The sequence below is a fragment of the Myxocyprinus asiaticus genome, chromosome 30, assembly GCF_019703515.2.
Source record: "Myxocyprinus asiaticus isolate MX2 ecotype Aquarium Trade chromosome 30, UBuf_Myxa_2, whole genome shotgun sequence".
NCBI lineage: Eukaryota > Metazoa > Chordata > Actinopteri > Cypriniformes > Catostomidae > Myxocyprinus > Myxocyprinus asiaticus.
The window spans coordinates 325,079-350,078 of record NC_059373.1 but is presented as its reverse complement, the minus strand read 5'-3'; the positions used below and the strand labels follow the sequence as shown (position 1 = coordinate 350,078).

Here is a 25,000-nt window from a genome sequence, read left to right as displayed (position 1 = left end):
TGTGTGTGTGTGTGTGAGATTGAGTGTGTGAGCATGTATGAGTGTGTGTGAGCATGTGTGTATGAGTGCGTGTGTGAGCATGTGTGTATGAGTGTGTAAGAGTGAGTGTGAGATTGAGTGTGTGTGTGTGTGTGTGTGTGTGAGCATGTATGAGTGTGTGTGAGCATGTGTGTATGAGTGTGTAAGAGTGAGTTTGAGATTGAGTGTGTGTGTGTGTGTGTGAGCATGTAAGAGTGAGTGTGTGTGTGTGTGTGAGCATGTGTGTATGAGTGTGTAAGAGTGAGAGTGAGTGTGTGTGTGTGTGTGAGCATGTGTGTAAGAGTGAGAGTGAGTGTGTGTGTGTGTGTGAGCATGTAAGAGTGAGTGTGTGTGTGTGTGTGTGTGAGCATGTGTGTATGAGTGTGTAAGAGTGAGAGTGAGTGTGTGTGTGTGTGTGTGTGAGCATGTGTGTAAGACTGAGAGTGAGTGTGTGTGAGCATGTAAGAGTGAGTGTGTGTGTGTGTGTGAGCATGTGTGTATGAGTGTGTAAGAGTGAGAGTGAGAGTGAGTGTGTGTGTGTGTGTGTGTGTGTGAGCATGTGTGTATGAGCGTGTGAGAGTGTGTGTGTGAGATTGGGTGTGTGAGAGCATGTGTGTAAGAGTGAGAGTGAGAGTGAGTGTATGAGTGTGTAAGAGTGAGAGTGAGTGTGTGTGTGTGTGTGTGTGTGTGTGAGCATGTGTGTATGAGCGTGTGAGAGTGTGTGTGTGAGATTGTGTGGGTGTGTGAGAGCATGTGTGTAAGAGTGAGAGTGAGTGTGTGTGTGTGTGTGAGCATGTGTGTATGAGTGTGTAAGAGTGAGTGTGTGTGTGTGTGTGTGTGTGTGAGAGCATGTGTGTAAGAGTGAGAGTGAGAGTGTGTGTGTGTGTGTGTGAGCATGTAAGAGTGAGTGTGTGTGTGTGTGTGTGTGTGAGCATGTGTGTATGAGTGTGTATGAGTGTGTGTGTGTGTGAGCATGTGTGTATGAGCGTGTGAGAGTGTGTGTGTGTGTGTGTGTGAGCATGTGTGTAAGAGTGAGAGTGAGAGTGTGTGTATTCTTGATCTGATCCATTATTAAGTATGATGTGAAATAGATGATTTTAACAGATGAATTTACTCAAGATCTTAAAATGATGTATGTAAGTGTCATACACTCACAACGCTGTCGTTATTGCTGTTTCTCTCTATTACTGACCAGTGATGAAGAACAAATGAATGTACATTCAGAGAGGAAGAGTCAGACATGCGTTTGTCATATGGAGGACCATTTCTGCCAAATGGAAAAAAATATGAGATACTGAGTCCGAAATAATGACATAAAATAGTCAAAATTATGTGATATTTGTAATTATGAGATACCAAGATGTAACACTTTACCATGGTACCGCAACAGTATTTTAAAGGGACTTCATGAAGATTTGACATTATATAAATGTCAAAAGACTCTGAGACACTGAATAATTTGCCTGAGATTTGTGCTGTTTTTATGAGTAGAGAAACAATCGTGTCTTCAGTAATTCAGACTGGTGTATGTGTGACAGTGAGGCTGTGAATGTGATGCTGTTGGTTTGTTTGGTGATCTGATTTGAGAGCCTCTTACACTGCGCCACCTGCAGGACAAACACAGTCACATCATCAGAACAGGTTTACATGTATTGTGCAGATAACATATAACATGAACATTCACTCTTTTAATTCAGCAAAGATTTGACATTATATAAACGTGTTAGGAAATCTTCACACTTTACCTGCTGTAAATATCCAGCATTTCTTCTGTTTTTAACAGTTTTTGCTCGTTTGGAGGCGACCCGGACTCTCAGACTTTGACAAAAAAAATAAATATTAAATTCCCACTGGGAACAATAAAGTATAGTTTGACATAAGTCCTTTGCTGTGATTTACTTCAACACAAATATTCCATGTGGTCTCTTATTTCCCATTGATTTGAGGTGCATGTATAATTACAGAATTCAGAAAGTGCTGTTTGTTTAAAATAGTTGTACATGCTTGTCGTAATGCATTATTTTGTCTTTTCTAACCCTTCGATCCTGCAGGTTTGTGCTTTACAATAGAGGACAGTGTTTTCTATCCTGCACCTGAACGCTCCCACTGAATTTAACTCCATGTTCACCTGCTCTCTGCCCGCTCCTGTTCCCGCAACACAAATAACACCGTGACACCGTGTACACAAATAACATTTATTTTTCTGTTATTGATATTATCAGATGACACATGACTTGATGCCCATCTGACTTGCCGGAGGTTGGTTTCTTAACACTTAAAAGTTTCTCATCCTTTGATGACACCCTGTCCACGCTTGTGTAGCACCTTTGACTATAGCCTGCTCTAAATATTGCGTAATTTGATGCACGTGTTGTGTGCACATTTTTAAGTTGGATTGTCTGGATTTTTCAGCACCAACAATCATCCGTGCGATTATCTAATCAGCCAATCGTGTGGCAGCAGTGCATAAAATCATGCAGATACGGGTCAGGAGCTTCGGTTAATGTTCACATCAACCATCAGAATGGGGAAAAATGTGATCTCAGTGGTCTGGACCGTGGCATGATTGTTGGTGCCAGATGGGCTGGTTTGAGTATTTCTGAAAATATGCAATGAAATTTACCAGAGCCTTCCTCCTTTCAGCACATGCTGCAGCGCACGTCACAACACAAACCGTAAAAACATCGGGAAGTTTCTGTGCACTCTCATCCTGGCGACTAGAGAGAGAGGGTTCAGAAACCACAAGGTGCCGATACGTAACTCCAAACGCGTGCACCTGCCAAATAATTTCCAAGAATCAGTGAAATCCCTTCGAGAGGAAGAGCGGGACGCACATCAATCGTTACCTCACACTGAACAAGATCAGAATCCAAACTAAAAACTGCAAAACCGGTTTTAAAATAAATGATTCTGACGCACCTGCATCTCGTAGAATATTAACAGAAATTCTCTCATCACTCCCCACCAACGAAACATACCCAACTGAAATAAACGGATCATACGACTTTTACGTTGAAACATTTAAAACCGTAGATGTTGGCACAGGTGTAGTGTGTCAACATCAACACTACATTAGTCGTTACAAATTCGATTCAGGCCAAATTTACTTTTAAAAGATTTGTTGTTAACCACAGCTGAGTCAGCATTAGTAGAAAAATCAATAAATGTCTCAGAACATGTAACAGTTCTCTGTCCCCAAGCCCGACCCACACGGATATCACTAATGTGGGACTTATAAACACGTCTTCCAACCGATCCTCCACCAAATTTCACAGTGGGTGTGAGGCACTGTGGCTTGAAGGCCTCTCCAGGTCTCCGTCTAACCATCAGATGACCAGGTGGAGGATCGGTGATGATCTGGGGCTGCTTCAGCAAGGCTGGAATCAGGCAGATTCATCTTTGTGAAGGACACATGAATCAAGTCACATACAAGGTTACCCTGGAAGAAAATGTTCCCCAACTCTGAGGATTGGGTTTTCCAGCAGGACAATGCTCCATGCCACACAGCCAGCTCAATCAAGGTGTGGATGGAGGAGCACCGGATCAAGACCCTGTCATGGCCAGCCCAATCTCCAGACCTGAACCCCATTGAAAACCTCTGGAACGTGATCAAGAGGAAGATGGATGGCCACAAGACATCAAACAAAGCCAAGCTGCTTGAATTTTTGCACCAGGAGTGGCATAAAGTCACCCAACAGCAATGTGAAAGACTGGCATAGAGCATGCCAAGACACATGACAGCTGTGATTGAAAATCAGGATTATTCCTCCAATATTGATTTCTGAACTCTAAGTTCAAACATTAGTATTGTGTTGATTAATAATGAATATGAACTTGTTTTCTTTGCATTATTGGAGGTCTGAAAACACGGCATCTTTTGTTATTTTGAGCAGTTGTCATTTTCTGCAAATAAATGCTCTAAATGACAATATTTTTATTTGGAAATTGGGAGAAATGTTGTCAGTACTTTATAGAATAAAACAAACATGTTCATTTTACTCAAACACACACCTAAAAATACACTGAACAAAAATATAAACACAACATGTAACGTGTTGGTCTCATGTTTCATAATAAAAGATCCCAGATATTTTCCATATGCATTGATTAGATTAGGGCCTAATGAATTTATTTCAATTGACTGATTTCCTTAAATGAACTCAGTTAAATCTTTGAAATTGTTGCATGTTGCGTTTATATTTTTGTTCAGAATAGTAAATCCAGAGAAACTGATCATTTTGCATTAATTTTTTTCCAGTATATATACTGTACGTGCATATTGATATATATCATTAATTTAAAAATAGATATCCACATCGGATTTTTGGACTTTTCTCTGACCGCCCGCTCCCGCACACAACTCACGGACGTCCCGTCCGCTACCGCCTTTAACTCAGAAACTGAATCCCGTGCCACAAGAAATGTGGTCGGGTCCTGCAGGAGTTCCACGGGAATGCAGACCTCTTCTTTACATCATGAAAATCAGACTTTTCCTGTCTGAATATACAGTATTACACAGCTCCTGATCCAAGATCTGGTCAGTTCAAGACTGGACTACTGCACTGGTCTGCCAGTATGCCCGCATCAAATTCAAGGCTTTGACTCTGGAACTGGACCCTTCAGGTGTATGTCCCAACTCGCTCTCTGCGGTCAATGAACGAGCGACACCTGGTGGTCCCATCACAAAGTACATGTCCACAATCTGCTGAAACCATCTCAATCTTCAAGAAAACATCTGTTCTGTGAGCACTCAACCGATCCACACTAAACACACTATTTAACAATATTATACAAAATCTGCAAATATTGTTGAATTTTGTATGAGAACTTGCTATGTTCCTCGTGCTACATGACTTGAATCTGTTTTATATAAGGTGTTTATGTAGCATTAGTGTTGTTATTCTAGAGTTTAACTCCAGATATTCATCAATAACACTGACATGATCACATCAGTAAGAAGTACTGAAATGCACAGATTCAAGTATTCATGTGACAGGAAACCGTATAGAAAAGACACAACACATTTATGACTTCTAATTGATATTGAAAAACAAAACTCTTAAAATCAGACATGAACCTTGTTTAATTGTTGACCATATAAAAACTAGCAACACAAAATATCTACAAACTTTTATTTGCAGAGGAACCAAAATGACAATCGGGAGTAAAACAACAGCACATTATAACATGTCCAAGTTTGTTTCATGAAGACTAATGCAAAGAATCACAATTCATCAATATGTACATAATGAGAGAAACACACGTCTCACTCTCTCTGCTCCATCTTGACTTTCGGGGGTTTCAGGAACGATCGGTTCTTTTTCTCTTTCTTAGTCTTTCCTTTGGCCTGGAAGTTCCTCCAGCTGTCCACACGACCATCACGAGTTTCCTGATGAGAGCGAGAGAAGATATTGATGGACAAACAGACCTGAAACAGAGAATCATTGAAGCAGTGAATCCAAACTCCACCGCATTTGATGAAACGATGAGAAACCTCAAAGTTCTTCTGCCACTCTCGCTCTCGTTTGGCTCGCTCCTGCGTCTCGATCTCTTCTTCTCTTTGTCGTTTCCTGTAATCAGACAGAAACATCACTGCAGCTCTCGTCAGGGTCACAGGTGCTCTTAAATGTGTGTGTGTTTTGTACCTTTCATGCATGTCTTTTGCTTCTCGCTCTTTTCTCTTGATCTCCAGTTCAGCGAAGAGTTTCATGGTCTGTTTATAAACCGCCTGTCTGAACTACACACACACACACACACACACACACACGATCACGTCAGTCTCAAATCATGTCTGGCTCATTTCACCCCAAAATCAAAAACAATTAGCAATTATATTTTGCATGAAGAAAATAAAGTCTATATTTAAGACCTTTTTAAGGAAGTGAATGAATTATAATGCCATGAAGCACTGCAAATGAAGCAATTAAAACATCATTTTAAATGTAATAGGTTTATTGTTAAATATTCACAAGTATTTTGAGAAGATTTCCATGGATGAACAATCTCAGAGCTCGTGGTCGATCTGTCTTTATATGTTTGGATATTATCTTTAATGATGATCTCCTCTGTGGAGAAAGTGAAGGAGATTTTTCCTCCCAGAATCAGACTGTTGTGCTTTATTAACACTTATTGTTCATTACGGGTGCAATCTCTTAGTGAACGTGTCATTTTGTAATCATGTATCTATTTTAAACAAATACACTAACTTCACTCATTTAAAAACTCTAAAGTTGTGCAGTTTTTATACCTTATTTACCTGTAAACTACACCATTAATTTTCATATAAATTAAGAACATTTTATGTTACATTCACTTCAGTAAAGATCTACATTTCTCAGATCTATTCATGGAGAACAGAAGAATAATTTGTGTCTGGAATGTGTTTATTCTTTATTAAAACTATATCCAGTACACTGCTGCAGAGGTGCACTCATTTATCTGGTGGAAGTGATTTATTTACATCCAAACTTCTGCATTCAGATATTTACAAACAAAATCACTAGTTTTGTCAAAGTTTAGCATTTTTTGGTTTGAGGTGTTTTGAAGTGTCAGTTTTTGCAAATTTGTGTCTCTGTGCATGTGTCTGTATGAGTGTGTGTGTGAGAGTGTCTGTATGAGTGTGTCTGTATGAGTGTGTGTGTGAGAGTGTGTCTGTATGAGTGGGTGTGTGAGAGTGTGTCTGTATGAGTGTGTGTGTGAGAGTGTGTGTCTGTATGAGTGGGTGTGTGAGAGTGTGTCTGTATGAGTGGGTGTGTGAGAGTGTGTGTGTCTGTATGAGTGTGTGTGTGAGAGTGTGTGTGTCTGTATGAGTGTGTGTGTGAGAGTGTGTGTGTCTGTATGAGTGGGTGTGTGAGAGTGTGTGTCTGTATGAGTGGGTGTGTGAGAGTGTGTCTGTATGAGTGGGTGTGTGAGAGAGTGTGTCTGTATGAGTGGGTGTGTGAGAGAGTGTGTCTGTATGAGTGTGTGTGTGAGAGAGTGTGTGTGAGAGAGTGTGTCTGTATGAGTGGGTGTGTGAGAGTGTGTGTCTGTATGAGTGTGTGTGTGAGAGTGTGTGTGTCTGTATGAGTAGGTGTGTGAGAGAGTGTGTCTGTATGAGTGGGTGTGTGAGTGTGTGTGTCTGTATGAGTGGGTGTGTGAGAGTGTGTCTGTATGAGTGGGTGTGTGAGAGTGGGTCTGTATGAGTGGGTGTGTGAGAGTGTGTGTCTGTATGAGTGGGTGTGTGAGAGTGTGTGTCTGTATGAGTGGGTGTGTGAGAGTGTGTGTCTGTATGAGTGGGTGTGTGAGAGTGTGTGTCTGTATGAGTGGGTGTGTGAGAGTGTGTGTCTGTATGAGTGGGTGTGTGAGAGTGTGTGTCTGTATGAGTGGGTGTGTGAGAGTGTGTCTGTATGAGTGGGTGTGTGAGAGTGTGTGTCTGTATGAGTGGGTGTGTGAGAGTGTGTGTCTGTATGAGTGGGTGTGTGAGAGTGTGTGTCTGTATGAGTGTGTGTGTGAGAGTGTGTGTCTGTATGAGTGTGTGTGTGAGAGTGTGTGTCTGTATGAGTGTGTGTGTGAGAGTGTGTGTCTGTATGAGTGTGTGTGTGAGAGTGTGTGTCTGTATGAGTGTGTGTGTGAGAGTGTGTGTCTGTATGAGTGGGTGTGTGAGAGTGTGTGTCTGTATGAGTGGGTGTGTGAGAGTGTGTGTCTGTATGAGTGGGTGTGTGTCTGTATGAGTGGGTGTGTGAGTGTGTGTGTCTGTATGAGTGTGTGTGTGAGAGTGTGTGTGTGAGAGTGTCTGTATGAGCGGGTGTGTGAGAGTGTGTCTGTATGAGCGGGTGTGTGAGAGTGTGTCTGTATGAGCGAGTGTGTGTCTGTATGAGTGTGTGTGTGAGAGTGTGTGTCTGTATGAGTGTGTGTGTGAGAGTGTGTGTCTGTATGAGTGTGTGTGTGAGAGTGTGTGTCTGTATGAGTGTGTGTGTGAGAGTGTGTGTCTGTATGAGTGTGTGTGTGAGAGTGTGTGTCTGTATGAGTGGGTGTGTGAGAGTGTGTCTGTATGAGTGGGTGTGTGAGAGTGTGTGTGTCTGTATGAGTGGGTGTGTGAGAGTGTGTGTGTCTGTATGAGTGGGTGTGTGAGAGTGTGTCTGTATGAGTGTGTGTGTGAGAGTGTGTGTGTCTGTATGAGTGGGTGTGTGAGAGTGTGTGTCTGTATGAGTGGGTGTGTGAGAGTGTGTCTGTATGAGTGGGTGTGTGAGAGTGTGTCTGTATGAGTGGGTGTGTGAGAGAGTGTGTCTGTATGAGTGTGTGTGTGAGAGAGTGTGTGTGAGAGAGTGTGTCTGTATGAGTGGGTGTGTGAGAGAGTGTGTCTGTATGAGTGTGTGTGTGAGAGTGTGTGTGTCTGTATGAGTGGGTGTGTGAGAGAGTGTGTCTGTATGAGTGGGTGTGTGAGTGTGTGTGTCTGTATGAGTGGGTGTGTGAGAGTGTGTCTGTATGAGTGGGTGTGTGAGAGTGTGTGTCTGTATGAGTGGGTGTGTGAGAGTGTGTGTCTGTATGAGTGGGTGTGTGAGAGTGTGTGTCTGTATGAGTGGGTGTGTGAGAGTGTGTGTCTGTATGAGTGGGTGTGTGAGAGTGTGTGTCTGTATGAGTGGGTGTGTGAGAGTGTGTGTCTGTATGAGTGGGTGTGTGAGAGTGTGTCTGTATGAGTGGGTGTGTGAGAGTGTGTCTGTATGAGTGGGTGTGTGAGAGTGTGTGTCTGTATGAGTGTGTGTGTGAGAGTGTGTGTCTGTATGAGTGTGTGTGTGAGAGTGTGTGTCTGTATGAGTGTGTGTGTGAGAGTGTGTGTCTGTATGAGTGTGTGTGTGAGAGTGTGTGTCTGTATGAGTGGGTGTGTGAGAGTGTGTGTCTGTATGAGTGGGTGTGTGAGAGTGTGTGTCTGTATGAGTGGGTGTGTGAGAGTGTGTGTCTGTATGAGTGGGTGTGTGTCTGTATGAGTGGGTGTGTGAGTGTGTGTGTCTGTATGAGTGTGTGTGTGAGAGTGTGTGTGTGAGAGTGTCTGTATGAGCGGGTGTGTGAGAGTGTGTCTGTATGAGCGGGTGTGTGAGAGTGTGTCTGTATGAGCGGGTGTGTGAGAGTGTGTGTCTGTATGAGTGTGTGTGTGAGAGTGTGTGTCTGTATGAGTGTGTGTGTGAGAGTGTGTGTCTGTATGAGTGTGTGTGTGAGAGTGTGTGTCTGTATGAGTGTGTGTGTGAGAGTGTGTGTCTGTATGAGTGTGTGTGTGAGAGTGTGTGTCTGTATGAGTGGGTGTGTGAGAGTGTGTGTCTGTATGAGTGTGTGTGTGTCTGTATGAGTGGGTGTGTGAGTGTGTGTGTCTGTATGAGTGTGTGTGTGAGAGTGTGTGTGTGAGAGTGTGTCTGTATGAGCGGGTGTGTGAGAGTGTGTCTGTATGAGCGGGTGTGTGAGAGTGTGTGTCTGTATGAGTGTGTGTGTGAGAGTGTGTGTCTGTATGAGTGTGTGTGTGAGAGTGTGTGTCTGTATGAGTGTGTGTGTGAGAGTGTGTGTCTGTATGAGTGTGTGTGTGAGAGTGTGTGTCTGTATGAGTGGGTGTGTGAGAGTGTGTGTCTGTATGAGTGGGTGTGTGTCTGTATGAGTGGGTGTGTGAGTGTGTGTGTCTGTATGAGTGTGTGTGTGAGAGTGTGTGTGTGAGAGTGTCTGTATGAGCGGGTGTGTGAGAGTGTGTGTCTGTATGAGTGTGTGTGTGAGAGTGTGTGTCTGTATGAGTGTGTGTGTGAGAGTGTGTGTCTGTATGAGTGTGTGTGTGAGAGTGTGTGTCTGTATGAGTGGGTGTGTGAGAGTGTGTGTCTGTATGAGTGTGTGTGTGTCTGTATGAGTGGGTGTGTGAGTGTGTGTGTCTGTATGAGTGTGTGTGTGAGAGTGTGTGTGTGAGAGTGTCTGTATGAGCGGGTGTGTGAGAGTGTGTCTGTATGAGCGGGTGTGTGAGAGTGTGTCTGTATGAGTGGGTGTGTGAGAGTGTGTGTCTGTATGAGTGTGTGTGTGAGAGTGTCTGTATGAGTGTGTGTGAGAGTGTCTGTATGAGTGTGTGTGTCTGTATGAGTGTGTGTGAGAGAGTGTGGGTGTGTGAGAGTGTGTGTGTGAGAGAGTGTGTCTGTATGAGTGTGTGTGTGAGAGAGTGTGTCTGTATGAGTGTGTGTGTGAGAGTGTGTGTCTGTATGAGTGTGTGTGTGAGAGTGTCTGTATGAGTGTGTGTGTCTGTATGAGTGTGTGTGTGAGAGTGTGTCTGTATGAGTGGGTGTGTGAGAGTGTGTGTCTGTATGAGTGGGTGTGTGAGAGTGTGTGTCTGTATGAGTGGGTGTGTGAGAGTGTGTGTCTGTATGAGTGGGTGTGTGAGAGTGTGTGTCTGTATGAGTGGGTGTGTGAGTGTGTGTGTCTGTATGAGTGTGTGTGTGAGAGTGGGTGTGTGAGAGTGTGTCTGTATGAGTGGGTGTGTGAGAGTGTGTCTGTATGAGTGGGTGTGTGAGAGTGTGTGTCTGTATGAGTGGGTGTGTGAGAGTGTGTGTCTGTATGAGTGGGTGTGTGAGAGTGTGTGTCTGTATGAGTGGGTGTGTGAGAGTGTGTGTCTGTATGAGTGGGTGTGTGAGAGTGTGTGTCTGTATGAGTGGGTGTGTGAGAGTGTGTGTCTGTATGAGTGGGTGTGTGAGAGTGTGTGTCTGTATGAGTGGGTGTGTGAGAGTGTGTGTCTGTATGAGTGGGTGTGTGAGTGTGTGTGTCTGTATGAGTGGGTGTGTGAGTGTGTGTGTCTGTATGAGTGTGTGTGTGAGAGTGTGTGTGTGAGAGTGTCTGTATGAGTGGGTGTGTGAGAGTGTGTCTGTATGAGTGGGTGTGTGAGAGTGTGTCTGTATGAGTGTGTGTGTGAGAGTGTGTGTCTGTATGAGTGGGTGTGTGAGAGTGTGTGTCTGTATGAGTGGGTGTGTGAGAGTGTGTGTCTGTATGAGTGGGTGTGTGAGAGTGTGTGTCTGTATGAGTGGGTGTGTGAGTGTGTGTGTCTGTATGAGTGGGTGTGTGAGTGTGTGTGTCTGTATGAGTGTGTGTGTGAGAGTGTGTGTGTGAGAGTGTCTGTATGAGTGGGTGTGTGAGAGTGTGTCTGTATGAGTGGGTGTGTGAGAGTGTGTCTGTATGAGTGTGTGTGTGAGAGTGTGTGTCTGTATGAGTGTGTGTGTGAGAATGTGTGTCTGTATGAGTGGGTGTGTGAGAGTGTGTGTCTGTATGAGTGTGTGTGTGAGAGTGTGTGTCTGTATGAGTGTGTGTGTGAGAGTGTCTGTATGAGTGTGTGTGTCTGTATGAGTGTGTGAGAGAGTGTGTCTGTATGAGTGGGTGTGTGAGAGTGTGTGTCTGTATGATTGGGTGTGTGAGAGAGTGTGTCTGTATGAGTGTGTGTGTGAGAGTGTGTGTCTGTATGAGTGTGTGTGTGAGAGTGTCTGTATGAGTGTGTGTGTCTGTATGAGTGTGTGTGTGAGAGTGTGTCTGTATGAGTGGGTGTGTGAGAGTGTGTGTCTGTATGAGTGGGTGTGTGAGAGTGTGTGTCTGTATGAGTGGGTGTGTGAGAGTGTGTGTCTGTATGAGTGGGTGTGTGAGTGTGTGTGTCTGTATGAGTGGGTGTGTGAGTGTGTGTGTCTGTATGAGTGTGTGTGTGAGAGTGGGTGTGTGAGAGTGTGTCTGTATGAGTGGGTGTGTGAGAGTGTGTGTCTGTATGAGTGTGTGTGAGAGTGTGTGTCTGTATGAGTGGGTGTGTGAGAGTGTGTGTCTGTATGAGTGGGTGTGTGAGAGTGTGTGTCTGTATGAGTGTGTGTGTGAGAGTGTGTGTCTGTATGAGTGTGTGTGTGAGAGTGTCTGTATGAGTGTGTGTGTCTGTATGAGTGTGTGTGAGAGAGTGTGTCTGTATGAGTGGGTGTGTGAGAGTGTGTGTGTGAGAGTGTGTGTCTGTATGATTGGGTGTGTGAGAGTGTCTGTATGAGTGTGTGTGTGTGAGAGTGTGTGTCTGTATGAGTGTGTGTGTGAGAGTGTGTCTGTATGAGTGTGTGTGTGAGAGTGTCTGTATGATTGGGTGTGTGAGAGTGTCTGTATGAGTGTGTGTGTGTGAGAGTGTGTGTCTGTATGAGTGTGTGTGTGAGAGTGTGTCTGTATGAGTGTGTGTGTGAAAGTGTCTGTATGAGTGTGTGTGTGAAAGTGTCTGTATGAGTGTGTGTGTGTGAGAGTGTGTGTCTGTATGAGTGTGTGTGTGAGAGTGTGTCTGTATGAGTGGGTGTGTGAGAGTGTGTGTCTGTATGAGTGTGTGTGTGAGAGTGTCTGTATGAGTGTGTGTGTGAGAGTGTCTGTGTGAGAGTGTGTGTGTGAGAGTGTGTGTCTGTATGAGTGTGTGTGTGAGAGTGTCTGTATGAGTGTGTGTGTGTGAGAGTGTGTGTCTGTATGAGTGTGTGTGTGAGAGTGTGTCTGTATGAGTGGGTGTGTGAGAGTGTGTGTCTGTATGAGTGTGTGTGTGAGAGTGTCTGTATGCGTGTGTGTGTGTGAGAGTGTGTGTCTGTATGAGTGTGTGTGTGTGAGAGTGTGTGTCTGTATGAGTGTGTGTGTGTGAGAGTGTGTGTCTGTATGAGTGTGTGTGTGTGAGAGTGTGTGTCTGTATGAGTGTGTGTGTGTGAGTGTCTGTATGAGTGTGTGTGTCTGTATGAGTGTGTGTGAGAGAGTGTGTCTGTATGAGTGGGTGTGTGAGAGTGTGTGTGTGAGAGTGTGTGTCTGTATGAGTGTGTGTGTGAGAGTGTCTGTATGAGTGTGTGTGTGAGAGTGTCTGTATGAGTGTGTGTGTGAGAGTGTCTGTATGAGTGTGTGTGAGAGAGTGTGTCTGTATGAGTGTGTGTGAGAGAGTGTGTCTGTATGAGTGTGTGTGTCTGTATGAGTGTGTGTGAGAGAGTGTGTCTGTATGAGTGGGTGTGTGAGTGTGTGTGTGTGTCTGTATGAGTGGGTGTGTGAGAGTGTCTGTATGAGTGTGTGTGTCTGTATGAGTGTGTGTGAGAGAGTGTGTCTGTATGAGTGGGTGTGTGAGTGTGTGTGTGTGTGTGTCTGTATGAGTGGGTGTGTGAGAGTGTCTGTATGAGTGTGTGTGTGAGAGTGTGTGTCTGTATGAGTGGGTGTGTGAGAGAGTGTGTCTGTATGAGTGTGTGTGTCTGTATGAGTGTGTGTGTGAGAGTGTGTCTATATGAGTGTCTGTATGAGTGTGTGTGAGAGTGTGTCTGTATGAGTGGGTGTGTGAGAGAGTGTCTGTATGAGTGGGTGTGTGAGAGAGTGTGTCTGTATGAGTGTGTGTGAGAGTGTGTCTGTATGAGTGGGTGTGTGAGAGAGTGTGTCTGTATGAGTGTGTGTGTGAGAGTGTGTCTGTGTGAGTGGGTGTGTGAGAGAGTGTGTCTGTATGAGTGTGTGTGTGAGAGTGTGTCTGTATGAGTGGGTGTGTGTGTGAGTGTGTGTGTCTGTATGAGTGGGTGTGTGAGAGTGTCTGTATGAGTGTGTGTGTCTGTATGAGTGTGTGTGAGAGAGTGTGTCTGTATGAGTGTGTGTGAGAGAGTGTGTCTGTATGAGAGTGTGTCTGTATGAGTGTGTGTGTCTGTATGAGTGTGTGTGAGAGAGTGTGTCTGTATGAGTGTGTGTGTCTGTATGAGAGTGTGTCTGTATGAGTGGGTGTGTCTGTATGAGTGTGTGTGTGAGTGTGTGTGTCTGTATGAGTGGGTGTGTGAGAGTGTCTGTATGAGTGTGTGTGTCTGTATGAGTGTGTGTGAGAGAGTGTGTCTGTATGAGTGTGTGTGTCTGTATGAGTGTGTGTGTGAGAGTGTGTCTGTATGAGTGTGTGTGTGAGAGTGTGTCTGTATGAGTGTGTGTGTGAGTGTGTGTCTGTATGAGTGTGTGTCTGTATGAGTGTGTGTGTGAGAGTGTGTCTGTATGAGTGTGTGTGTCTGTATGAGTGGGTGTGTGAGAGAGTGTGTCTGTATGAGTGTGTGTGTCTGTATGAGTGTGTGTGTGAGAGTGTGTCTGTATGAGTGGGTGTGTGAGAGAGTGTGTCTGTATGAGTGTGTGTGTGAGAGAGTGTGTCTGTATGAGTGTGTGTGTGAGAGAGTGTGTGTGAGAGAGTGTGTCTGTATGAGTGTGTGTGAGAGAGTGTGTCTGTATGAGTGGGTGTGTGAGAGTGTGTCTGTATGAGTGGGTGTGTCTGTATGAGTGTGTGTGTGAGAGTGTGTGTATGAGTGTGTGTCTGTATGAGTGTGTGTGTGAGAGTGTGTCTGTATGAGTGTGTGTGAGAGAGTGTGTCTGTATGAGTGTGTGTGAGAGAGTGTGTCTGTATGAGTGTGTGTGAGAGAGTGTGTCTGTATGAGTGTGTGTGTGAGTGTGTCTGTATGAGTGTGTGTGAGAGTGTGTCTGTATGAGTGTGTGTGTGTGAGAGTGTGTCTGTATGAGTGTGTGTGTGAGAGTGTGTGTGTGAGAGTGTGTGTATGAGTGTGTGTTTGAGAGTGTCTGTATGAGTGTGTCTGTATGAGTGTGTCTGTATGAGTGTGTCTGTGTGAGAGTGTGTGTGTGAGAGTGTGTGTGTGAGAGTGTGTGTGTGAGAGTATGTGTGTGTGAGAGTGTGTGTGTGAGAGTGTGTGTGTGAGAGTGTGTGTGTGAGAGTGTGTGTGTGAGAGAGTGTCTGTATGAGTGTGTGTGTGAGAGAGTGTCTGTATGAGTGTGTGTGTGAGAGAGTGTCTGTATGAGTGTGTGTGTGAGAGAGTGTCTGTATGAGTGTGTGTGTGTGTTCTGCATTGTGGCTCATTTATTGATTTTATTAGACAAATCTTTTTTTCCGTCTCATCCATTAATTTCCTATTTAGTGTCAAATTTGACCCAGAATGTGATGAGTGAGAGTTTTTTTGTCACACCACCACAATCCACAATCTTTTGTGTGTGTGTGTATAGATAGCAAATGTAGGAAGTCACTAAATCTCATGAGATGAAGGAACTCATCTTTTTAAGTTCAAAAGGGGTCCTTTTTGACCCCAACACTAAATGAGGGTTAACATGAAAATAATTGTTCTTCATGCAATATATTTCTTCTTTCTTTTGATTTTAGGGTGAGATTCACTCTTATTGTGTTACACTAGTGACGTACACAAGCTCATATAGGTGTAAAAATCACACAATTGAATTCTGACCTTTAAAGACTTGAATAATCAAAAGATTCCACATTTGAAAGTCCTGCAGAGTAAATTCAGATCATTTCCATACCACTTCCGGGTCGTCTTCCTCCACATCGGTGGACTTCCCGTCCTTCTTCAACTGTTTCTTCTTCTGAGTCATCTGACCAATCAAACGCTCACATTAACACATGATAAAACACATGTAAATCAGAAGTGTGTGTGTGTTTCTCTCACCATGTGCTCTACATATTCTTTCCCAGCATGAATAACGTCTAACGCTTTCTTCTTCTGCTCAGGCTCCAGCAGCATCTTATAGGCCTTATCAACCGCTGCACACACACACACACACACACACAGATGCACATACAGACAGACACACACAAACACAGACAGACAGACAGACACACACACACACACAGAGACACACACACGCACACACACATACAGACACGCACACACACAGACACACAGACAAAAATACAGACAGACACACATACAGACAAAAATACAGACAAAAATACAGACAGACACAGATGAATTTAGAGTGCAGTACAGGTGGGTGAAGATATTTTTCAGATGTTTGATACTCAATGTTGATATGTTTATATCTTTGCACTGAAACAGTAAAAGAGTGATCAAGCTGTAGTTAAAGAATCAACTTTACCACACAAGGAAGAATAAGATTGAATTATTGTCATTTATATGCACCATTAACACAGTAATAAAAAACTATATTTACTTATTAAGAAGATACTTTTATACATGGACCAATAAAAAACACAAAAGCGCACAAATCCTGTGGCAAAAAAGCCCAGCACAAGCGCTGGACCGAAAGTGGAACAATACGACTCGATACAAGTGAACATTTGTGATTGACGACGCAAAAGAACGTTTTCAATCGATTCATTGGACGAGAGTGTTCGTGGTGTAAGAGCAGCACAGATGTGTAAAAGAGCTACAGTATCAGAGTGTTTTCATTTGTGACATTAAACACTTGAGTCAGCAGAGCATTTTATGTGTTATAAGCCAGTTCAGTTTATCATTCATTGAGTCATCATCATTCTGTCACTCCATGAGCGCTGGGATTACTGCTACACTACAGCTGTGAAATACAGTCAAACTAACAGCTTCAGCATTAGATGAACAGTTTACACTGTATTTCAGGCTTCAGACACTTCAACAGTTCTTATTTAATGTCGAGTTGCACATTCATATCTTGCACATATGCGATTACTTGTATACTGGACTATAAATGGAAGCGCAGTAGATTCAGCCAGCTCGAGACTCGTTCAATTATTTAAATACACTGATAGATCTGTGTGTTTTACGTGGTAGAGTCAGTCGAGGACAGCGCTGCTGCTGGAAACACTGTCAGAGTATTTCAGGATGCTGTTCCAGTCGCATCGGTGGAGAATTGCACACAGGAGAACCGTTAACGGAACCGAAAGTCACGAAGATCATACGATTCCATGTATAGGTCTCTGTGGAACAGTAATGGGTGTTTTTAAACTATCCAGTGAAAGTAGACAATGGAACCAGTTCTGAACAAGAACCGGTTCTCTGTTCCCAACCCTAATGTGCAGTTATTCTGTATAAATCACATCACACATTTACCTTCAAACGCCAGCTGAGCTCGATCAACATCATCCTGATTCTTGTCCGGATGGACGAGGATGGACAACTGATGGGAGAAACAGAAGAGTGAGACACACACACTCAAACTACACACACTCACAGACATACACACACACACTCACAGACATAACACTACACACACACACTCACAGACATAACACTACACACTCACAGACATACACTACACACACACACTCACAGACATAACACTACACACACACACTCACAGACATACACACACACACACTCACAGACATACACACACACACTCACAGACATACACACTCAAACTACACACACTCACAGACATACACACACACACTCACAGACATAACACTACACACACACACTCACAAACATACACACACACTCACAGACATACACTACACACACACTCACAGACATACACACACACTCACAGACATACACACACACTCACAGACATAACACTACACACACACACACACTCACAGACATAACACTACACACACACACACACACTCACAGACATACACACTCAAACTACACACACACAGACACACACACTCAAACTACACACACTCACAGACAGACACACACTCACAGACAGACACACACTCACTCACATACACACACTCAAACTACACACACTCACGTACACAAACATACACTACACACTATCACAACACACATCACACAGACAGACAGACAGACAGACACACACACTGAGAGCGCATCACTCACCTGTCGGAAGCGTTTCTTTAGCTCCTCATCTGTGACTTCAGGGTCGAGCTGAAGCACCTGCCCAAACACACATCAACACAATTATCATCTCAACACACAATTAAATCAACACACATTCTCCTGCAGCTGCACAGATGCTGATTTACCTCAAACGGGTTGAGATTAAAGTATGAAGCTCCAGGTCGCAGTAATCTGTCAATCTGCTGTTTAGAGGTTAAAACTGAGTCTCTCTTCTCAATCTGCTTCACCTGCACAACAAACATCACAGATACACTCACACAACACGAGTTCAGCTACACTCATTCATTACACCACAATGTGTGTTTGGAGTCTTCATCAAAGTACTTTTGATCTGCAATCATCATTTTAACCATTACGAGTGTGTTTAAAATAATAGGCAGCATTGTTGTAGATAACAGGCGCCGATGATGCCTAAACATGTTGTCTATGTAGGCAGCACACTAGGTCTCGAGACACAGCCCGTGTGTGTGTGTGTGTTCGGTGCTGCTCGGAATCTCTCGGCTGTATGTTGGTGGATTCATGTCTTAAATCATGCGTGTGTTTATCATCTGTTGTGTTCTGGTATTTTATTTCTTACCTCAGTGTAGAAGCTTTGAAACGCATCTTCACCACTGCCGCTCGCAGCCGCCATCGTGCCCGCACCGCCGTGACGTCACCGGAAACCAAGTCATCACGTCACAAAATTAAAGTCCTCCTCAAAACAAATGAACTGAAAAACATAAATTCTCCTTTGCGTCGCCGTGTCTCTTCTTTCCCCCTTCACTGCTTTTCGTTGCTGTGGCAGTACTGCATGCTAAACAATAATGTTCTGAAATTAAACTGAATGAGTGCTGCCACCCGCCGGACACTGACGCGCATCACAGCTGCTCACGTCTCCATCATACTCATAATTTCAGTTTCATCACTGAAAATCTGTGATAAAATGATTTAAAAAAATGCGGTCAGAATGTTATTAACTGTAGAACAACACAAAAGCATAATTTACTAATTTATTTTCAACTTACTCTGATAAGCGTCTGACTCATCTCTTAAAGGTGTTGTGAGTGACACGCAGAAATACGTTTAAACGTCTGTGACAGCGCGGGAGGGAAATGGACGCGAGCCAGCGCTTTCTGCCTGTCAATCAATCTGCGCGCTCACGGGGCAGCCCATATATGGGCAAAAGGAAACTGAGAGCGTCAGCTTAAGTTTGTCGCGTGAGAACGCTGATTTTGACACATAGCCTCATAGTACTTGTACAAGACCTGTGTTCTGGTTTGTTGACATCAAATGGAATGTTTATTATCTTTCCTGCTACACTGAGAGCTCTCCGGTTTCATCTCTGCGCGTGCGCGTCTTTGGAGGGCGGAGTTTTGGAAAGAGGGGGCGTGTTTAACCAGAGACTATTTGGTTGAACTTAATGGCAAGTCTGTTGATTACCACAAAAAATATTTTATACATTATAATATATATTATATTATGTTTCAATTCAGCCCCTTTATTTTTCTTTAATAACAGCACAAATCTGTGTTCCAGTGAGACACTTACAATGGAAGTCAATGGGCCAATTTTTAGAGAGTTTAAAGAAAGAAATGTGAAGCTTATAATTAATTTTTTACTTGCATTACATTTACTTACTGTAAAGTTGTTTAAACCGTCTTTTTAGGGTTTGCGGCGTAATGTCGTCATGGTAATGAAGTTGTAAAATTGTCTATATCTTTACACAGATGCGGTTAGTAAGTGATTTTATCACAGTAAAATCATGTTAACACTAATCTAAAATTAATTCATATGGGACGTAAAAAGCATGTCTGATCGAACAACAGTAACCAGGGATTTTTCTTTAGCAAAGAAATAAAACATAACCACTAATAAAAGGTGAGGTTATGACTAAAAACTTCAGATCCCAGATAAACGTGTACACATTAACAAACGATATTTACAAAAACATTTGCAGCAACGAAAAGTGAAGCAAATTAAGAGCATGGAATTGCTGACAAAATGGAAATAAGTTTGCTTTTAATAGATACTATTACAAATAGTAGACCACTATTATTATTATAAGGTGATAGATTAATATCACACTATTTCACAACACCATTCATACTAATAGTGACAACGGTCACATTTCAGCGAAGAGTTTTGCAGTGAAATGTGTGTTATGGGTTTTGCATTACAGAATTACCGGAAAACTTTCAATCAGGTACGCAAGCGTTTCTCAGAGAATGTGTGTGTGTTTCTGAAGAAGAATGACGACACTCATGATTACACACATCTAAAGCTCCTTCAAGCAGTGGAAGCTGCTCAATTGAGTTTTAATGAAACAAAATAAAAGTTATAAATACAAACACCTGACCAGCCGGCCATAGCTCTTAAGGTAAGCCAGACCAAACCCTCACCAGCAAATCCCAAAAGTGAAAAAAAAAACTTTTATAATATCAGTACATCAGTTTTTTAAAAAACACAATTCAACTACTTCTAGAAATGCTAAACAGACACTTTTAACAGCACTCCTGCTACAAAACCTTTTTTTCCTTCTTGTGGATTCTTTTCTCCACGTCTGCAAAAAAAAAAAAAAAAAAAAAAAAAAAAAAAAAGACAAGAAAAAATGTTGAAAACGAAGCTCTAGTCAACAGCCATTATTTACAAGCAAATCCCTATGCCACTAGTACTGAGAGAAAGAGAGAGAAAGAATGAGAGAATGTGGGAAAGAGGAAGGTCATTTCATGATTTAACGTCCTCTCACACATCTGTTTGTTTGGAAGTATCAGTGTCTTCTTTAAAATGTTCATGTTGACTTTAAAACAACAGAGGATGTCGGAATAAAAGTGGTCTGTTTAAGACAAACGTCCCGCTCATGTCGGAGCACAAGAGTAAAGCTCGGGGGCTGTCAGATACATTCTGCTCTTCAGCCAATCAGGATGTGTGAAGTCGAGAGAGGGCCACGGACAGAATCTACAAGGGGACTGGAGGATAATATAAAAGTCAAACAAACACTGCTGGCCAATCATGGGTCTTGATTATCAGGAGGAGGGTGGGTTGGTGTTTCGATGCGGTTTTACGTTGTATACCTTGCGGAGACGTCGATAATCACGGTTCTACTTCCACTGCTGGCCGTAGGAATCTTGGGAGAACTCGAGCGCATCGTTGCTGTAACCGTAATTACCGGGGTAGTCGGAGCTCTGCTGCAGCGGTTGCTGGGCGATGGGCTGTGAGCCCCAGTTTTGCTGGTTGGTGGTCTGGCGGCGTTTGGAGTCTGGCTGGTTAAATATGTCCGCCTTCCTCTTACCGCCAACGTTCCCTCCGCGGTTCCCCCGGAGCCCTCGAGTGCCGCGGCCCCTCAGAGGCTGAAAGGGCCCCCCACGAGCCCCACGCCCACCACGACCCGCGCTCATAGGAGCCCCGCCCCTCGGAGGATAGCCGCCCCTGCCCCGTGCCGGCGGAGCAGCACGGGCCCGGGGAGGCGGCAGAGCTCCGCGGCTGCCGCGAATGCCCCGCCCCCTCATGGTGTAACCATCGTCATAAGCATAATACGGGTCATCATAACCACCACGGTAGTCATGGTAATCGTAACCATAGTAGTCGTCATAGTATTCCTCATACCCATAGTAATCGGGGGGGTAGGCGTAGCCCCCACGTCCTCCACGCCCACGGCCGCGGCCTGGAGGAGGCATGCGAGGGGGAGGGTAGTAATAATAGTCATCATACCTGCACAGGTGAGAAACACAATGAGCACACAGCTGTGTAGAGCGAACATGCATTTGAGAGTCTCATGAAACATGTTAAGAACACGCGCAGCTCATATTTCATCCCAAAATTCAAACAAATTAATAATACTTTGCATAAAGAAAATGAAACCCTTCATTGTGACATTACTTTCATAACAATTCAGTTCCCCCAACACATAATCATTACTGTCATGCAAAAAAATTATAATCTGTAAATGTTAAAATACTGTTTCAAAAGTATAGACACAAGACTGGGGTGAAACATGAGCTGGATCATGTGTGTGTGTGTGTGTGTGTGTGTGTGTGCGTGTGTGTCTCTCACCCAGTGTTTCTGGTGGTTTGTCGAGCTACTTGTCGTTCTTTCCTCTTCTTATCTGGAGGTTTCGCCAGCACAATCTCAATCTCCTCACCGCACAGTTCTTTACCATTCATCTCCTGCATCGCCTGATAGACCAACACAAATGTGCAATGAAGGACATGAAGACATCAGTACCTGTCGTGTGTGTTGTCTCTGTGTTCATGATCTGTGTGACATCAGTAATTCAGGTAGTGCAAGTGTTGTACCTTGACTGCAGCATCTCGCTCCTCGAAGTGAACAAACGCGTAGTCTTTAAGCTTCTTGACTCGCTCCAGTTTCCCAAACTGAGAGAACGTTTTCTCCAGTAACTCCTCTGTGACCGGTGATGCCAGTTTACGCACAAACAACACCTTCACCTGAAGACACACACACACACACACACACGTCACTGTGTATCCACTAGAGCTGTCTTGTCTTCATTCAGGAACATGTGTGCATTTAGCACAGGTGGATGGACACCGTCACTGACCTTTGCCATGACCTCTGGGTCAGGCTCTGCCACCGGGTCAGCCCACTCCACGGTAACAGGGTTCCCCCAAACCTTCACCTTCCCACTCATGAGCCTGCGGCGCGCCTGAGCCGCTGATTTATGATCTTCATATTCCAGAAAACAGAAACCGCGATTCTTCCTCTTATCGTCCGGCTGCGTGTACAAAATCACTTCCTGCAAACCCTCTGAAACACACACATGTCTGTCAGCCTCAGTCAGGGGAAACTCCTCCACACTAAACGTTCAGTTCGTGTTTCTGACCTGTAACTTTGCCGAAATCTTCCAGAATACTGTCCCGGGTCTTGTTCTTTGGAATTGATCCCACGAAGAGGCGATTGTTGGCCACAGAGATGCACACGCCCAGATATTTCCCAGACCGGATCTCGTAGTTGTCACACTGATGAAGAGGATACACAGACACAATTTTGTAATTGTTATTTATTCTCAGTAATTCTCCTTACTGCTATACAATGATTGTTTTAATTAAATCCAGAATATACTTAAAAGCAGTATAACTAATACTACCATGAGGTATAAATATTTAAATTTAAAAATGCATATTTCTTCACAGTAATGAGAATTTGGTGGAAAATGTGTTTGTCACAAATATAATGTCACAATGTAAAACAATCTGAACAGTTCTAAAATAGGCTTCTTTCAGTAAAATATAAATTTATTTGAATTTGATTTTGGAATGAAATATGAGCTGGACATGTTCTGGACAGATCTCAAATATGCCTGTGCATACTGCATTCAGCATTCAATAAAACACACACCAGTTTAACAGCTTCCAGCGCGGCATCTTTGCCGCAGAAGGTGATGAAGGCGTAGCCGCGGTTCTGACCGGTGAGCGGGTCCATCATCAACCTCAGATCCCAGATGGGACCGGCCTTCTCAAACAGCGGCACCAGCTCATCCTCATACAGGTCACGCGGGATCTTACCCACAAACACCTGCAGAAACACACACATGCAAAACTTCAAACACTCTTCATCAGATTATAAGAAAACAGTCACAGTGTTGAACTTAGATTAAGAGTGTGACCTCGGTGCCGATGCCCGGCTGGGGCCCCGTGAACACTTCTTCTGGAGGAGGGCCGCCGTATTTCCTCTGACCAGTGGTGACGTCTAGAGTGTATCCCGTCCTCTCCAGCAGAGCCTGTGGATCCAGGAAATGATGTCATCAAAAGCATTATGTTGTGTGGAAAACACTGTATTCCCAGACACAAATGAAATGCAGTAGAGTTCTAACACAGAACTGGAAATCTTTAATGCGACTCATCTGAAACTGATGTCAGCAGGATCTCTGACATAACGACAGAGTTCCCACACCTTCTAAAAATCATTCTAGAGATTACAAATAAATTATTTAAGAGCCGAGCATAACTAGAACAAATCTATGTAAATGTCCATGGCATTTTTAAATGGTTCACATTTCTTTGACTTATAAATTACATTAATTTCCGTGGTATTTTATAATGGTATGAAATTGTATTAATTTCCACGACTGCTTTACTGACAGTAACAAAACACGTTTAACTGATTCTTACCTTAATCTTGGTTTCATCGGGGCCTTTAGTCGACTCTTGAACTTTATTACCCTGTTTTTCCCTCTGTCTGTACGTCTTCATCACACCACACAGGAAAGCGCTCTTATTCTGTAAACAATCACATATAAGTGCTCTCTCTAGTAACAGGTCACGAGAAACAAGCTTTTATTTCTGTAAATTCTGTAAACAATCACAGTAAAGCACTCATCTTGCATGTTGAGTAAATAAGGCACAGGTTGATCAGGACATACTTAAAAATCATTCCCAACACTTCTTCCACACTGTGATGAATGTGCTGTTGTTGTGTTTCACCTGCACGTGTGAGAGGTCGGACTCTTTGAACTGCTGCAGCACTGACAGAGCGCCTTCTTCATTAAACTCACGCAGAGCATCAAGCGCTCGCTCGTCCAGATCAACATACGCCACCAAACCTGAACACACAAACACATTCAGTACCAACCACAGGGGGCACACTACTGCCTATCCTCTATGAAGCTGTTCAAAAAATACATTTAAACTCACAATTCCTGACATTTAATGGTAGAAAACATTCCCTGTCTTAGGTCAGTTAGGATCACTACTTTATTTTAAGAATGTGAAATGTCAGAATAATAGTAGAGAGAATTATTTATTTCAGCTTTTATTTCTTTCATCACATTCCCAGTGGGTCAGAAGTTTACATACACTTTGTTAGTATTTGGTAGCATTGCCTTTAAATTGTTTAACAGTTTAACAACACCTTGACTTTGTTGTCCTTAAGCCATTTTGTCACAACTTTGGAGGTATGCTTGGGGTCACTGTCCATTTGGAAGACCCATTTGTGACCGAGCTTTAACTTCCTGTCTGATGTCTTGAGATCATGCTTCAATATATCCACTTAATTTTCCTTCCTCATGATGCCATCTATTTTGTGAAGTGCACCAGTCCCTCCTGCAGCAAAGCACCCCCACAACATGATGCTGCCACCCCCATGCTTCACGGTTGGGATGGTGTTCTTCAGCTTACAAGCCTCACCCTTTTTCCTCCAAACATAACGATGGTCATTATAGCCAAACAGTTCAATGTTTGTTTCATCAGACCAGAGGACATTTCTCCAAAAGTAAGATCTTTGTCCCCATGTGCACTTGCAGACTGTAGTCTGGCTTTTTTATGGCGGTTTTGGAGCAGTGGCTTCTTCCTTGCTGAACAGCCTTTCAGGTTATGTCGATATAGGACTCGTTTTACTGTAGATATAGATACTCGTCTACCTGTTTCCTCCAGCATCTTCACAAGGTCCTTTGCTGTTGTTCTGGGATTGAT

The 25,000-nt window shown here is 43.5% G+C and overlaps 2 protein-coding genes across 5 annotated transcripts in view; both read right to left on the bottom strand.

The window, feature by feature from the left end:
• Positions 1–5,083: 5,083 nt before the first annotated feature.
• LOC127421236 (dnaJ homolog subfamily C member 8-like) lies at positions 5,084–18,524 on the bottom strand. Its single transcript, XM_051664115.1, has 9 exons — positions 18,175–18,524; positions 17,723–17,824; positions 17,577–17,633; positions 16,833–16,899; positions 15,453–15,547; positions 15,307–15,378; positions 5,664–5,755; positions 5,513–5,588; positions 5,084–5,407 (listed from the first exon to the last, which is right to left on the bottom strand). The coding sequence occupies exons 1-9, from the start codon at positions 18,226–18,228 to the stop codon at positions 5,285–5,287; spliced, it is 738 nt and encodes a 245-aa protein (XP_051520075.1). The 5' UTR covers positions 18,229–18,524; the 3' UTR covers positions 5,084–5,284.
• A 1,317-nt stretch (positions 18,525–19,841) lies between these two features.
• LOC127421224 (heterogeneous nuclear ribonucleoprotein R-like) overlaps positions 19,842–25,000 on the bottom strand; it is a 10,498-nt gene continuing 5,339 nt past the window's right edge. For all 4 annotated transcript variants that reach the window (XM_051664088.1, XM_051664087.1, XM_051664086.1 and 1 more), the window contains 9 exons: positions 24,014–24,132; positions 23,702–23,809; positions 23,197–23,310; positions 22,929–23,105; positions 22,414–22,549; positions 22,132–22,337; positions 21,869–22,018; positions 21,627–21,748; positions 19,842–21,284 (listed from right to left, as the gene is read on the bottom strand). In XM_051664088.1, coding sequence (XP_051520048.1) covers positions 20,675–21,284; positions 21,627–21,748; positions 21,869–22,018; positions 22,132–22,337; positions 22,414–22,549; positions 22,929–23,105; positions 23,197–23,310; positions 23,702–23,809; positions 24,014–24,132 — 1,742 coding nt within the window. In that variant the 3' untranslated portion in view covers positions 19,842–20,674. The remainder of the gene's footprint in view (positions 21,285–21,626; positions 21,749–21,868; positions 22,019–22,131; positions 22,338–22,413; positions 22,550–22,928; positions 23,106–23,196; positions 23,311–23,701; positions 23,810–24,013; positions 24,133–25,000) is intronic.